Genomic DNA, 13,949 nt, shown 5'->3' with positions numbered 1-13,949 from the left:
GCACACAACATGAAGACTTAGTATTTTTCTTATATAACTGTTGTCAAGTCCATAACTGACCAAGATAAAACAACCAAAGCAGTTAAAATGTAGCCTGAAGTGACCTAAACCACCTTCTTCCTCCTTAAATTAACTCCTTCAGAAGTGCAAAAGTGAAAACAAAGAGCATATCTAGTGTGATACAGCAATACCAAAATGTTAAATATTTCCATTACATTAAAAAGCCAAATGCAGGTTTTATGCAGGTAATTACTATCTGTGGAGGCTTGAAATTTTAACTTCTTTACAGTCATGGAAGGCAGCTGGCAGGAAAAAGACTGTAGATTTATACATATTTATAAAAATAAAGCTTTAACTTTCATCCTGTCCTAATCTTCAGCTCTAACACTATGGAAAGGGGAAGAAAGAGTGTGGAACATTTCATATAAAACTATCTAAAAATTTTCATTTGTACATGTACAAAAAGCCACATGCAAACAAATTAATAGATACTCAACAATTAATGACCTACAGAAAAATGGTCAAAAGGATAATATCATGGTAACAGTCAGGACACATCTATAATTTTAATAAATAAAATTTCCCTGTCATTACAACATAGTTATCCATCTATGGGTCAGAAGGTGGACGCTGTAATTGATTTATATATAGCCGATTCAAAATTTATGAAAAAAAAAAAGCAACACAGTAAAAAATTACCAGCAAGATCATTGAAAATACTCAAAGTAGAGATCAGTAGCCCAAAACTCCCATTTAAGTCCACCCTCCTCCATCTTATCTTAAACAATACCCTGGACAATCTTCCAGAGCCAACACTTCAGTGAAAGGAGCCAATAATTACCACTATCTTTTGAAACCATGGATTTATGTCTCAGTACTCTGGGACTAGCTTTCTCAATTTCATTTTCAACTCTGACAAATGGATACAGGGAAGAATCCTTTAAGACATTTTTGCAAGATTTCATAAAGCAAAGCTCCCTTTTATGTGTAGCTGACCTCAGCAACTGGCAAATATGCATCCTCGCCCCTACTCCATAAGTAACATTCAAAATTATTTATTTTTTTAAAAAATGTATGATTTAGAGAGCTAGGCTGTAGTGGCTCAAGTCTATCTGCAGCTTTAGAGGTTACGATTTCTTTTAGCTCTAGGCTGAAAATACTTTATAGCGTTTGATAAATCAGGAGCATGAATCCAAACAGAAACAAGCTCATTACTTCCCACCCACCCCACCCCCATACTGACAGTACAGTGTCTTGGATATGCAGAGAAGGGGGGGGGGGGGGGGGGGGAATGCTGTCTAGTGGTAGGTCAAACTTCTTGATGAACGTGTTGCTTTTCTACAAAATGAAGATTTGCAGTCAGCCCAGTGTAGTTGGGTTACCAGTAAAGATAAAGACTTCTACAGAAGGATTCCTTCTAATTATGGAAGTATCTTTAACACTGACAAAACCCACCTGTCGAAACAACACTGAAGGTTTCAGAAGTTGTAAGCTGCAAATATCATATAGTATCACAGCTTGGAACTGGGGTTTTAAGAAATTTGCTGTTAATTTACAATAAATAACTTATCTTTCAAACCACTTCCTATCTGCCAAAACCCAGTCATTTACAAGTGTTCCATATCTTAATTTCATCAGCAATATTATGATCTCAGCAGTCTACCTTTCTGTATTAGCACTGAAAGATGTTAATACAAAATATTTATTTAAATAAGTATATATAACAACAGGAAGCTTAGCTTTCTTTGATGAAGGACTGAGAAATACAGGTCTGCAAGACTTCTAAAGTAGTATTAAAAATTTCTTTGCTCAGTAGGATTTTTCTCTCCTTTCGATATAGGAATTTTTTTTATTTATCCAAATCACCTCTGAAAAAGTTTTACAAATCAGAAGTAAAACACTAACAATTCTACCACTAATACTTGTTCTTTCCCCCATCAGCATTACACACACATCCTAAGAAACCATAGCCACCTAAAAGATGCATACCAAATGCAGAAATTACTAGGTATTTTGACTTACATCATACTTTGCAACTCAGGTGTAAAGCTTGTAGATTTTCTTCCACTGCCTGAAGAAGAAACTGTTGACATCGGGCTAGCCACAGTGTTGCTCATCTGAGTAAACAAAGAAATAATAACACTTACAATACTTACATTTTATGTTTCATATTCAAAAGGAAATAAAAGCTATTTAGAGTAGACTTGAATGTAAAGGCTCTGCATGCAAAAAGAAGCCTAGGACACTGCAGAAAACATAATAGAGTTGATGTTTACTGTAACCAAAGTATTAGAAACATGCATTATTTCTGAAAATACCATTTAGGAGTACCCTAGCAACATGAATGAAAAAGCATTAGGATAAAAACACTGTTACTCTGGAATACATGGTATTCTTAGGCACCAGTATCTTGCCATGCAAAACATACTCTTATATTCTTGCACTATCCTAAGCACTAGTAAACCACATCCATACTGTCTCCACCGAGACGAAGAAGAGTAAAATCAAATCACAGAAAAAGCCAGATAAAGCTGGTGTTTTAGAAAAGAAGCTTGTTTTACATAAACATATTACTTAAGTCTTCAAAACTGAAATGCATTAGAAAAAGTGGGACCTGAACATCATCATAATACTTGTATGACTGAAGATACTAGCTTTTATAAATAAATTTCTCATCAAAAGCTTCAAACCAAAGCCAGGACAGTTCTACTTCTATTCTACGACGTAATTAACACAACTACATTTTCCTCTAAAAGGGAAGTCTAATGCCTTTAAACATGTTTTTTACATCACTTAATATACTAACAGACTGACAAATGAAAAATCCATAAATATAAAATAGAGAGTTTCATTTTTCCCTTCAAGATATTTTTTAAGAACTGCACATGCTGTCTCCGGATAAACAGGATATATTCCCACTACATTTCTTCCTCTTCTAGTTTGCCACACAGTAGTAAAAGTTGAGTTGTACTGCTCATCTCTTGTACTTGGAGTAGTAGCAGTAGTAATGACAATGCAAACCTGGAATATAGTTTACTTTGCTGTAAGGCCTCTACAGAGAGCCTACCTTCCTCCACTTTTAAATGTTAAATGTAAGATAGATTACTTTCCAAAACCAAAAAAATCTAAAAGTACATGACCAGATTTATATTAAATGCCATTAAAAGCACTGCAATCAATCACAAATAATACTTTCATTTAAGAAAACATAATACTTTAGGCAGAATAGATACCTTCAAAAACTAACAAAAGAATTAGTGTTTTCAAAGGCTAGTGATGTAACAGCATATGGATGAACAATGAAAATAAGAAGTTTATGCATTTACATATATTCGTTTAGGTTGGAAAAAGACCTTTAGGATCATCAAGTCCAACCATTAACCCAGGACTGCCAAGTCCACCCCTAAACCACGTCTCCAAGTGCCACATATATGCACTTTTTAAACACCTCCAGCCACCTCCCTGGGCAGCCTGTTCAATGCTTGACCACCCTTTCACTGAAGACATTTGTCCTAATATCCAATCTAAACTTCCTCTGGCACAACTTGAAGTTGTTTCCTCTTTTCTATCATTTGCTACTTCAGAAAAGAGACTGACCTCCACCTGTCTACAACCTCCTTTCAGGTAGTTCCAGAAGGCAGTAAGGTCCCCCCTGAGCCTCCTCTTCCCCAGGCTGAACCCCCCCAGGTCCCTCAGCCGCTCCTCATCAGCCCTGTGCCCCAGCCCCTGCCCCAGCCCCTGCCCGGCTCTGGACACGCTCCAGCCCCTCCACGTCCCCCTGCAGTGAGGGGCCCAAAGCTGAACACAGGGGTCCAGGGGCGGCCTCACCAGTGCCCAGCGCAGGGGGACGGGCACTGCCCTGCTCCTGATGGCCACACTCTTTCGGATACCAGCCAGGATGCTGATGGCCACCTGGGCCACCTGGGCACACAGCTGGCTCATGCCCAGCCGGCTGCTGACCAGCACCCCCAGGCCCTTTCCCACCAGGCACCTTCCCAGCCCCCTGCCCCCAGCCTGTAGCGCTGCCTGGGGTTGCTGTGACCCAGGGGCAGGACCCGGCACTGAGCCTGGTTGAACCTCATACAGTTGGCTTCAGCCCATGGATCCAGCCTGCCCAGATCCCCCTGCACAGCCTCCTGCCCTACAGCGGGTCAACACTCCCCAACAACTTGGTGTCCTAAGTTTACTTTTTATTAATGCTTGAAAGCAGATTTTCAGACTTCTGTTCATGTTCAAGCAGATTCTAATTTAGGTCCCCATCCTGCAAGCACTTATGCACATGTGTAACTTCAATGACAAGTTTACTCCCATTGAAGTCTGATTTTAGTCACATGAGTACTTACACACCAGGCTTAAGTGTTGGCAAGGTGCTGCCACAATCAGCAGTTACCAGTGTCAGATAATTTCAACAGTCAAATCAGTAAGTTTAAAAAAAAGAAAGAAAAAAGTAGAAACATCCTAACATGAAGGAACTTGATGGAGGATTTCTAGGAAAGCTTTACATCCACATGTAAGGGAGCAAAGAAGAATCTGCAGTGGTATCTACATACAGGAACAGCCCAACAATCTGGAAGTTTATATGTATTTTACTGTTCATTATTTGATTGGTACTAATTAAGATTCATTTTCGCAGCTATATATTTATATCCGATACCACAGTACCAATATTTCTAAATACAAATTAATACACTGTAAATTCTGTATTTTACCCAGACCCTAAAGAAAGTAGTTAGGGAAACACCTCAGTTAATACTTGCTAAAACAGCTGTAGAAAAAAAAAATCCTGAAACATACCAATCATATGTGCCTTAAAGTTTCAAAACTGAATAATGTAAAAATATTTAAGGGGGTTTTTAGTTTTAGGTTGTGTTTGGGTTTTTGTTTTTGTGTTGTTTTTTTTAAACTAACTATATCATTTAAAGCATATGGGTATTTTCTTTGAACATCCATAGCAGACATTTTGCTTTATCCATGAGGTTCTGTTAACTTCTGAAGCCTTCTCCCAAAATTCCCAAAAAACATGGCATATTATTCCACAGTTGCCTCCTCACAGCATAAGTTTTCTGATTCATGTGTGTTCTGGTGCAAATACTTTTTGAAGATTCCTGCCCCTCAAGTGGCAAAGAACAATTTAATTAAAAAAAAAAACTTGAAGGGCTATACACCTGAAAGTATCAGTAGGTTTGAGCTGATCAGCTAGGGCTTCACTAAAAACTTGGTCTTCCTATTGCAACCAAACGATTTAACTTTCAAATCAAGCAGGTGTACAGCATTTTCTTGACATAAAAAAACCAACAGCTTGTCAAGTTTCATCAGACCCTTTACAATAATTACTTCCACAGCTCATGTTTTGTTTGATGGTTTAGATAATTAACTTCTTTACACATCAAAGTCCCATTGTCCGTATGTTCCATTTCCTTTCTTCCGGACTTAAAAAAAAAAAAAAAAAAAAAAAAAAGTCATTCAAAAGCAGAAGCACTCTCAAATCAATTTTCTTCAATAAGTACAGTTAGCATGGAACTGAAAAGCCTACTGTAACCTTCAGTGGGTCAATATACTGTATTTGTTTTAGCTCCAAACTGAAATGCAGCTGTTTGCCATATTCCGCAAAATGAATTCAGATGTTCAGATTAAGTCACAGATTATTTCAACATGCTGTATTTTAATCATGAACCCTAGCAAGGAGAAGATAACTTCTGATTAACACTATTTGGACTAGTAATTATGAGTTCCTATCCAAAGAGGTCCAGCTTTTACAAACTCTCTTTTCCCGTAGGTAAAATACTGTAATCAAATGTATAATAAATCCACATTAAAAGGCATATATAATCATTAATATAAATATCTAAAAGCATCTTCTGTAACCTAATGTCTTTTGCATTAGGCACAACAGAAAACAGTACTTGTTCCATATGAATCAGAACAAAAGAGTTCTCAGTTGAGGGAAACTAGTTGTAAGTCATTTCTCATCGAGATTAGGCCCATCCTTCTCACCAAAGTAAGATACCTGGGCAGACTTTCATCTCATATCCATATCCACTCCGAGATTACCAAGCAATACTGACTCACACTCATGTTTGTACAATCAGTGGGTGATCTGCATAACCTATCTATTTAGTCAAGCTCCAGCTGAAAGATGTATAAAAATTGAAATTCTACTGCTCTTAAGACTTAAATTTAATATACAGGCTACACATTTAGCCAGTAACTGTACAGCAGCAAATCTCCAAGCCACTTCATATCATTTGGGACATACATAAGGACTCTTAAAATAAATATATATACACATACACACAGTCAACTACTCAGTCTTTCGAAATTCTACTCAAATACTTTCACCAGCCACCGCTGCCAAAATGTCACGAGGATCTAGCAGAAAGGTGCAGCCAGATCTGTCACCACAGAGCAGTTCTCCAATATATCTGCTTAATAGCTGGATCTAAACTCAATCAGGAACAGCAAACATTAATATTACTACAGCTTTCATTTCACAGAAGAAAAAAAAAAAAAGACACGTCTAAACTGGGTCAGTTAAAAGAAAAGTGGATCCTCACAGATTTTATCTGTCATCTCTGTTATAGTCCAAAGAAAGTGTAAATTAGGAGAGAAAAAAAACAAAACAGCAGTGTCCCTGCATAAATTTTAAATTAAATAATACACTACAGTAGAATTTACTGTGATGACTTAATTCAAACATACATCTAATGTGGTTACTGCATCAGTCCTCTTTTCTTGCTTTCATAAATACATTTTGCATATAACCTGAAACCATGCAAAGATTTAAAGACTGACATTTTCATTTATATAAATCCAAACAAAACAGGAAGGAAATAAAAGCCAAGATATCTACGAATTAACACAAAATTAAAATGAATGCTTTTGTTTCACACCCTCTACTGCAGAGTAATTAGATTAACTAGTCTGTTACCACTAAGTATACTACATGCGTGGCCTCACCAGCAGACAAGAGTATAAGGTAACAGTCTTCTAGCATTGGATATATAACTTGATTAACTACAGGAAACAGATTTTTGTTAGTGCATTTCTTTTAAAGAACAAAAACACAACCATAAACCCTGTCAAATACATGCAAGGCTGGGTTTCTAAGTTTATGCTCAAAATTATTTAAAAAGTTTAAAAAAAACAATAACCCATAACTGAATACTAGAGTACACATATTGTTTTGCTGATCACCCACTTCCTCAGTAGCATGGAATAACTGAAAATTAAAACAAAGTATGAAGTCCTTAAGTTTTCCTGAGCTGTTCAAGCACGCTGGAACTAGAAACACTTTAAAGGGCCTCAGATAAGCACAATGCATAGATAACTTAGATTTTATGACAAATTAATGATTCAAAATATATAATGAAACTCCTTTGTTGTCCTTTAACCTGTTCAGGCCAAAAAAAAATAAAAACAGCTTCTTGTCTAACAATTATGAAATGGCTTTTCTTATAAGCAGTAAGATGAGTATCTTCCATATTGCCTAAACATAGCCTCTTAAAAGCTAAGCAGATAAAGAAAAGGCACAAACTCTCAAGTAACAGCCAGACCCAATCCAGGATAAGAAGCAATCTGTAAGCAGGCAGTGACACATCTGCGTACAGTCTGCACACAGTAATATTGTTCAAAGCTAGGGATGTAATCTCAGCTTTCTTTCATTTTTTAATTAATTAACAAAGTATCACGAAGTGGAATGCATGCACTATTCATGCTAAGGATAACACATTACATCTGCTACTGCTGCTTCCATTTATTACCTGATAAACTAGATGCTTAGGACAGTTTTACTTTAAAGTGAATACCAGAAAGAAATACTCATTTATAGCTGCCACTGCACCGCCCAGCTTTCACCACCCAGATAAATAAGCATCTCATCTTCAACCATGACACTCTTTCTTGGAAAGAAACATGCTTGGAAAGCCCACACGAATATAAGGAATACAACTGAGCATCATTTACCCCTCTCCATTTATAAGGTATTTCAGTCATTCATTCCCATTTAGAAGTTACAGAAGAAACATGCAAGTCTGATAACAAAGGGTAAAACAAGTTTTCAAATACATGTAGGTACAGACTTTGATCCAAAGAATAAAATGCATCTTACTGATTTTATCTTTAAAACTGCCCCGTTAGACACCCCTAGAGATACAGAAATGAACATTAAGGATTATTGTATCTCCTAAGAAGGTATATTTGTGCATTAATTTTACTCAAGACCTTAAATGAAAGCAGTAAACAAGCACAACTCACTGACTTTGCAGGGAAAGAAAAGTCACTAACCAGCTACGCACTAAAGCACAGCCTTCTGACTCTATTCTGCATAACAACCGCTGTATTTTACTGGAAATGACTCTGCATGTCCTCGCACTTCAAGGTATTATATGCCCATCCAGAAGTTAAACATGACAGTTATTTAAGCTTCTGAAACAGACCACAGAATGGTCTGGATTACTGCAAGGCTATTAATACACAGATATGACTATTTTATTTGAGACTGAGAAACATACAGCATAATCTTACATGTGAGGTAGGCCTCCACATCTGGAGATGTTTACAAACACTTCTCTCAGAGTTTCTAACTGGAGTCTAATCAGAGCTCTGTCCTTCCCCAGAAGTGATTTATTTTTAACCAAGAGAGCAGGGAAAAGGAATCTAATATACATGCCCTCCTCTCTCTGAACGTGCAGCACTTTTTGCAGAACTCCATGCCACATTTGGTAGTGGCAGTACAAATTAAGCACCAATTAATTTCTTCCTCCTTCCTTAAAACACATTAACAAAACAGCCTATAGGCTAGACAACCTGTAACTAACAGCAAAGTTTCCAGAATGAGTCCTGTAACCAAAACTTTGTTTGCACTAGCAGTTATTTTTAAAAAGCACTTTATTTTAGTAGTATTCTGAATCTTCCATACCAGTTATTTAATAATTGTATAGATGTGCAACGTAGCACATTCGCTTCAAGTAATTAGGAATTCACATACTCAACTCCAGTATGCAAAGATGAACAGACCCCAAACTGTAACTTACTCAGTATTTTGCTTTTTCTGAAGAGTAAAACATTCTTATATGAATATGCTGGTGTCAAGTTAGTTCTGCCAGTATGCTTTAGCACTTATTTGCCAACCAGCAAATCCGTTAGTCATCATAGTTCCCATGTACCTCTCATTCTATCTAAAGTAATTTAAAATTTAAGCCTTAACTAAATGCAGTTTGATTCTCTGTAAAGCACAACCAAATTTGCCCTCTTCTTAGCATTAGCTTTAAACTATACTTTCTAGACTTTCACCTGCCTTCATCTGTTCAGCTCCTTTCAGGATAGGATTATCTTCCCAACCTATCACGCTGATTACATCAGTCCTCCTCCTTTCACATCACCCTGGACTATGTTTAGTTCACTATCTGAAATACAATTAAGACCATCCCATAACATAATTCCACCCTGACCTCAACCGAACATTCTAGCATACCAGGCATTTCCTACTTTGCCCCATTTGTTGCCTTCAAATTAGGGTACCGATGTCTGTAACAAAAATTCCTAATCAAGAAATTAGCCAGATACATAGCTGAGAGTGTAAGAATTTTCTCCAATTCTTGTTGTTGAACTGTTCCTCTCCTTTCTGAAATCGCTGCTTGCCATCATGTCTAAATTCTCTAGAGCAGAAAACATCTACCTCCATTGCTGCTTATTTGCATACCACCTAACACAAGGAAAACTACAGAAAAAACAGTCACAGCTTTGATATACATTACACCCATGCAAACTAGCTCTTAAGAAGTAGGTCTAACAGTAAGTCAGTAACATCTAAGACACCAACCCCTTTCAGGGATCTCACGGTCACGGGTAACGTCCAATAGGTTCCTGCTAAAACGCATTCTTGTTTACTTGAAAACACACGTTTCTCTTTGCTACTTAAGCACAATTTTTAAAAGTACTTAATACTGGAGAGCCATATTGGAAATTCTTATGGTTTACCTGAGAGATGCTAGCAAGAATTGCACCAATACCTAGGTGCTTAAAATCATCTCCTTCATACAACCTCTTGGTCTCTTTTTACCATTACTATTCCTTCTCCTGTAACAGTTTAAACAGCTGTGTGAACTAGAAACTTTGCAGTCGACTCTGTGAATATCTGATTGTAATGAAAGGTAAAGCTTCAAACATATGCAAAATACAGTGGTAAAGAAAAGCCAACAATTATTTATAAATATAAATTTATTCTGTGCTAGCTTGCAAATGCATACTTACTAAGATTACTTCAAATGAATAGTGATTACATGTAGCACTATGAATGTCAAGTACCTGAAACACAGATTACAGATCTAATAAATATCATTTTCAATGCATTTGACATGCAGTTTTCTGATCAGCTTCAGATAGGCTCATAACTGAGTCACTACTGCCTGGTTCCATGAGAACATAGGCCTAACTAGTTTCCTTTTCTTTATATACTTTGTCTACACATTTGGATATTTCACAATTTCAACGAGAGCGTCAACTCCAGTAGTTTCTACAGTATAATTACACTGCTTGGGTTTGGCCTCATGCCTTAAAACACCCTTGCAATAATGACCTAGAAATACACTGTCTAGCTGGTCTCATTGCTTGAGGGCATCACATCAGAACAGCAATAACAACATGAACAATGTTCAGTGTTGCTCTAGACTATTATATGTAAGTAATTCTTAAAACACTTGTAGCTTACTAAATTACAGCTTGCTTATGCTGACAAGTTACTAATTGACTAATCAAGTTTCAGACAGCTCCATTCTATGTTATTCAGAACTGAGCCCATGAGAGTAATTCAGTTGGTTATGACACTCAGAGGCTTAGCAAATAATCTAAAGGCTACTGAATCCTGTTAAATCTTAAGCAATGTTTCCAAATCCATATAATTGAAAATCATGAGTAAAATGCCAGTAAAGCATCGAAAGATTTCTTGTTTATTTCTCAGAGACATGATTTTTTCCTCCTGTCTTTTTGCACATTCTGGTTAGACCTCAAGATTTTCTTCAGAACCATCACTGCTAAGAATTTCTTTATCTAAATGAAAAGTAATATTTTCCAACGACTCAGAGACGGGGCTTTCAGAAAACCATAAATGAATGCTGCTACAGTTGAAATGCTACTTTTAACATCAGCATCCCCATCTATTACAGTAAAATACACAGGACAAAAAGGAATCAAAGTAAAATCTGATTTGCCTGTAGGTAACATGCAAATCAGAGGCTGTGCAAAGTCCACCAAAGTTAACAGAAAGACTGATGCTGCCTTCCATGCCACTTGGGTGTGGCCAACAATGAAAAAAGATAGGCAAAAAGGGAGAAAGGGAGGGTGCACTGCACACTGCCAAGTAAGTTAGTGCTGTACAGGGTGCAGCGTTGTAAGCCAAAGGGAGAGAGGCCTGTACCAAGATAGAGAATGATGTGGGAGTTAGATCAAAGGCCTCAAAAAAAAAAATTTAAGCATATCACCAACACCACTGCAAACCTTGAAACAGATTCACTTAGGAAATCAAATGTCTCGCAATAAATCATTAATAGTGATGCCATACAGCAAACTTGGTTGTCCACAACATCAGGTTCCTACCTCCCCTTCTCATACACAGTAATAAGCATTTTGCATGTATATTGTGCTTTGCATTCATAGACCACAAAGCATTCATTTGTATAACTTCTAGGAACTTCTAAGCAGTTGATCTCTACATAGAATGTATAAAAACAGAGTTAGTAAGTGGCAAAACCACTTGAAGCCTACACAGAGAAGTATTCTGCACTATTCCTAGGTTTTTATTTGTTAATAAGCTGTTATTCCTAGGTTTTTACCATTTGCCAGTAATTTCCGTAAGGATTAAAAGTTTCTACAAGGAATATTCCAGGATTCCTATTAATAAGACACCAAGCCTGTTTGTGCAAAATGTGTAAAATCCACTTTCTCCAGAGAAAAAGTGCAAACCACTGACATTTCACAGCATCAGAGCAACAAGCAGAAATTAACAACACCCAACAGCACACAGCATACTGCAGGCCAAAGCCTGGTCTACATCACATGATTTTAAACCTACCATCAAATAAAAGTTCTCAAAACAACCTTCAGCATTAGTAGCAAGGCAACACCACAGACAGGGCTGGGTCCAACACGTGTAACACCAGCGCAGGGCACGAGCAAACCAACACAAGAGCAAAACATGGGAAGAGCGGGTCGCTGCAACCTCCCAGCCCCGGGTCTTGGGCTTCCCCCCAAAACCGCCCGGCCAGGGGGCTGCCGAGCCGGGGGCCAGCCGGCGGCCGGGTCCCAAGCAGCACGGCTGCCTGGTGCAAGGCAGGGCCGCTCCTCCGCATCTGGGCTCCGGCAGCGGAGCGGAGCCCGCTTTGGGTGGCGGGGGGAAGCCGTCCACGCACCCCCGCGGCCACCGCTCGCCCCCGGCCGGCGCGACCCCCGGGGCGGCAAAACCACCGAGACAGATGGAGCTAGAACCCCCCGCGCCCACAGGCACCCCCCCCGGCCCCTCCCGCCAAGCGGCGCCTCACAGGTACCGCCGACTGGAACCCGCGAGGTTAATTATTTCTGAAGGCCCCAAAAAAACCGAGCAGCCTTAGTTAACAGCGATATATTGTCTTAATTGCGTGCCCTCGCTGGTGACTCACTCAAAAGGCTCACCCCCGGGGACGGGTGGATGGATGGATGGATGGATGGATGAGGAGGAGGCGGCTGAGATGTGCAGGGGAGGAAGGAAGGAAGAGGGAGGGAGGGTAGGAGCAGCCTGGCTCGGTGGTGCCCAGGTTCCCCCCCACACACACACCCCGTGTGCGGCTTATCCGAAAGGGGAAAAGCGAGGGGCAGGAACTGAACCTCGTCCCTTCCCCTCCACGCGTGCCTGGACCGAGGCAAGAAACGAGGGGGAGGCGAAACGGCGGCCTCTCGCTCTGTCTCTCCCCCCCGCCGCCGCCACGGCAGCCGCAGCTCCAACGCCGAGGCGCGCAGGCTGCGAGGGGGGGTAAAATGGCGCCGCCCGCGGCGGGGAGGGGCCGGTTCCGCCACACAGCGGCCGCGGCGCGCCGCCGCCTCCATCTGCTGTGTGGCAGCCGCGGCCTCCCAGGGCGAGGGGTGGAGCCAGCGCGGGGCGGGGCCGCCCGCCGCTTCCTCCCCGCCGCCGCCGCTGTCGCGCGCAGGTGCTGCCCGGCGGCTGAGGGAAGGGCGCGGGCGGCCGTGGGCGCCGGCTGTCCCCCTCAGCGCCCGGGCGTTGCTGGCGGGTGGCGATAAGAGGCGTTAGGGCTGTTCCGAGTGCTACAGCCGGGGAGGGTGTGGGGAGAGGAGGGGGTCGTGGGCGCTAGCGCAGGTGGCTGGGCCTCAGGGCAGCTACCAGCTCGCCCTCTGCACCGACAGCGCTGAGGCGGCGGCTGAAAATCGTATAGCGTCTTCCCCTTATTCTTGACCTTGGAAATGCCGGTGGATTCTTACTACCGCACGGCAATTTGTACTACCTCAACCATACAATTAATAGTTCAAAGCTACACTGGGGGTGGTTTAGACCGATCGTTAGGAAGCATTTCTTTACCTAGAGAGTGATCCAACGCTGAACGGGCTTCCTAGAGAGGTGGGTGGGTGCCCCAAGCCTGTCAGTGTTTAAGAGGCATTTGGCCAACTTTTGGCCAGCCCTGAAGTGGCTGTGCAGTTGGACCAGATGGTCCTTGTAGGTCTCTTCCATCTGAAATTGCCTGTTCTGTGCTGAGGTGGTTAAATGCGTCGGGGTGGGTAAATACCTCCCATCTATGAGCAGGGCCTGCGTTTTCCCTCTGATTTCTGCGTCCTGCCAGCTCAACAGGTTCATTATGACAGGCATGATTAGCGGGGCTGGAGCATTTAACCTACCTTTTATTTCTTCTTTTAGCCCTTCCCTTCTTCTTTCAACATTTTCTTGCTTTGACACCTCCTAATTGTAGATT

At 40.6% G+C, this 13,949-nt stretch overlaps 1 protein-coding gene across 4 annotated transcripts in view; it reads right to left on the bottom strand.

The window, feature by feature from the left end:
* The window catches only part of SUPT3H (SPT3 homolog, SAGA and STAGA complex component), a 278,056-nt gene extending 265,063 nt beyond the window's left edge, over positions 1-12,993 (bottom strand). The window contains exons 1-2 of one of the 4 annotated variants that reach the window (XM_037391833.1): positions 12,651-12,993; positions 2,023-2,117 (exon numbers count right to left, since the gene is read on the bottom strand). In XM_037391833.1, the coding sequence (XP_037247730.1) occupies positions 2,023-2,117 (95 nt within the window). In that variant the 5' untranslated portion in view covers positions 12,651-12,993. Of the gene's footprint in view, positions 1-2,022; positions 2,118-12,067; positions 12,279-12,650 lie in introns of those variants that run through there. The other 3 variants (XM_037391836.1, XM_037391835.1, XM_037391832.1) reach the window with 3 other exon arrangements.
* Between the last annotated feature and the right edge of the window lie 956 nt (positions 12,994-13,949).

The sequence above is a fragment of the Falco rusticolus genome, chromosome 6 (genome assembly GCF_015220075.1).
Source record: "Falco rusticolus isolate bFalRus1 chromosome 6, bFalRus1.pri, whole genome shotgun sequence".
In the NCBI taxonomy this organism is placed as follows: Eukaryota; Metazoa; Chordata; class Aves; order Falconiformes; family Falconidae; genus Falco; species Falco rusticolus.
Note: the sequence above shows the minus strand (reverse complement) of the source record. Positions and strands in the feature narration are given on the sequence as shown.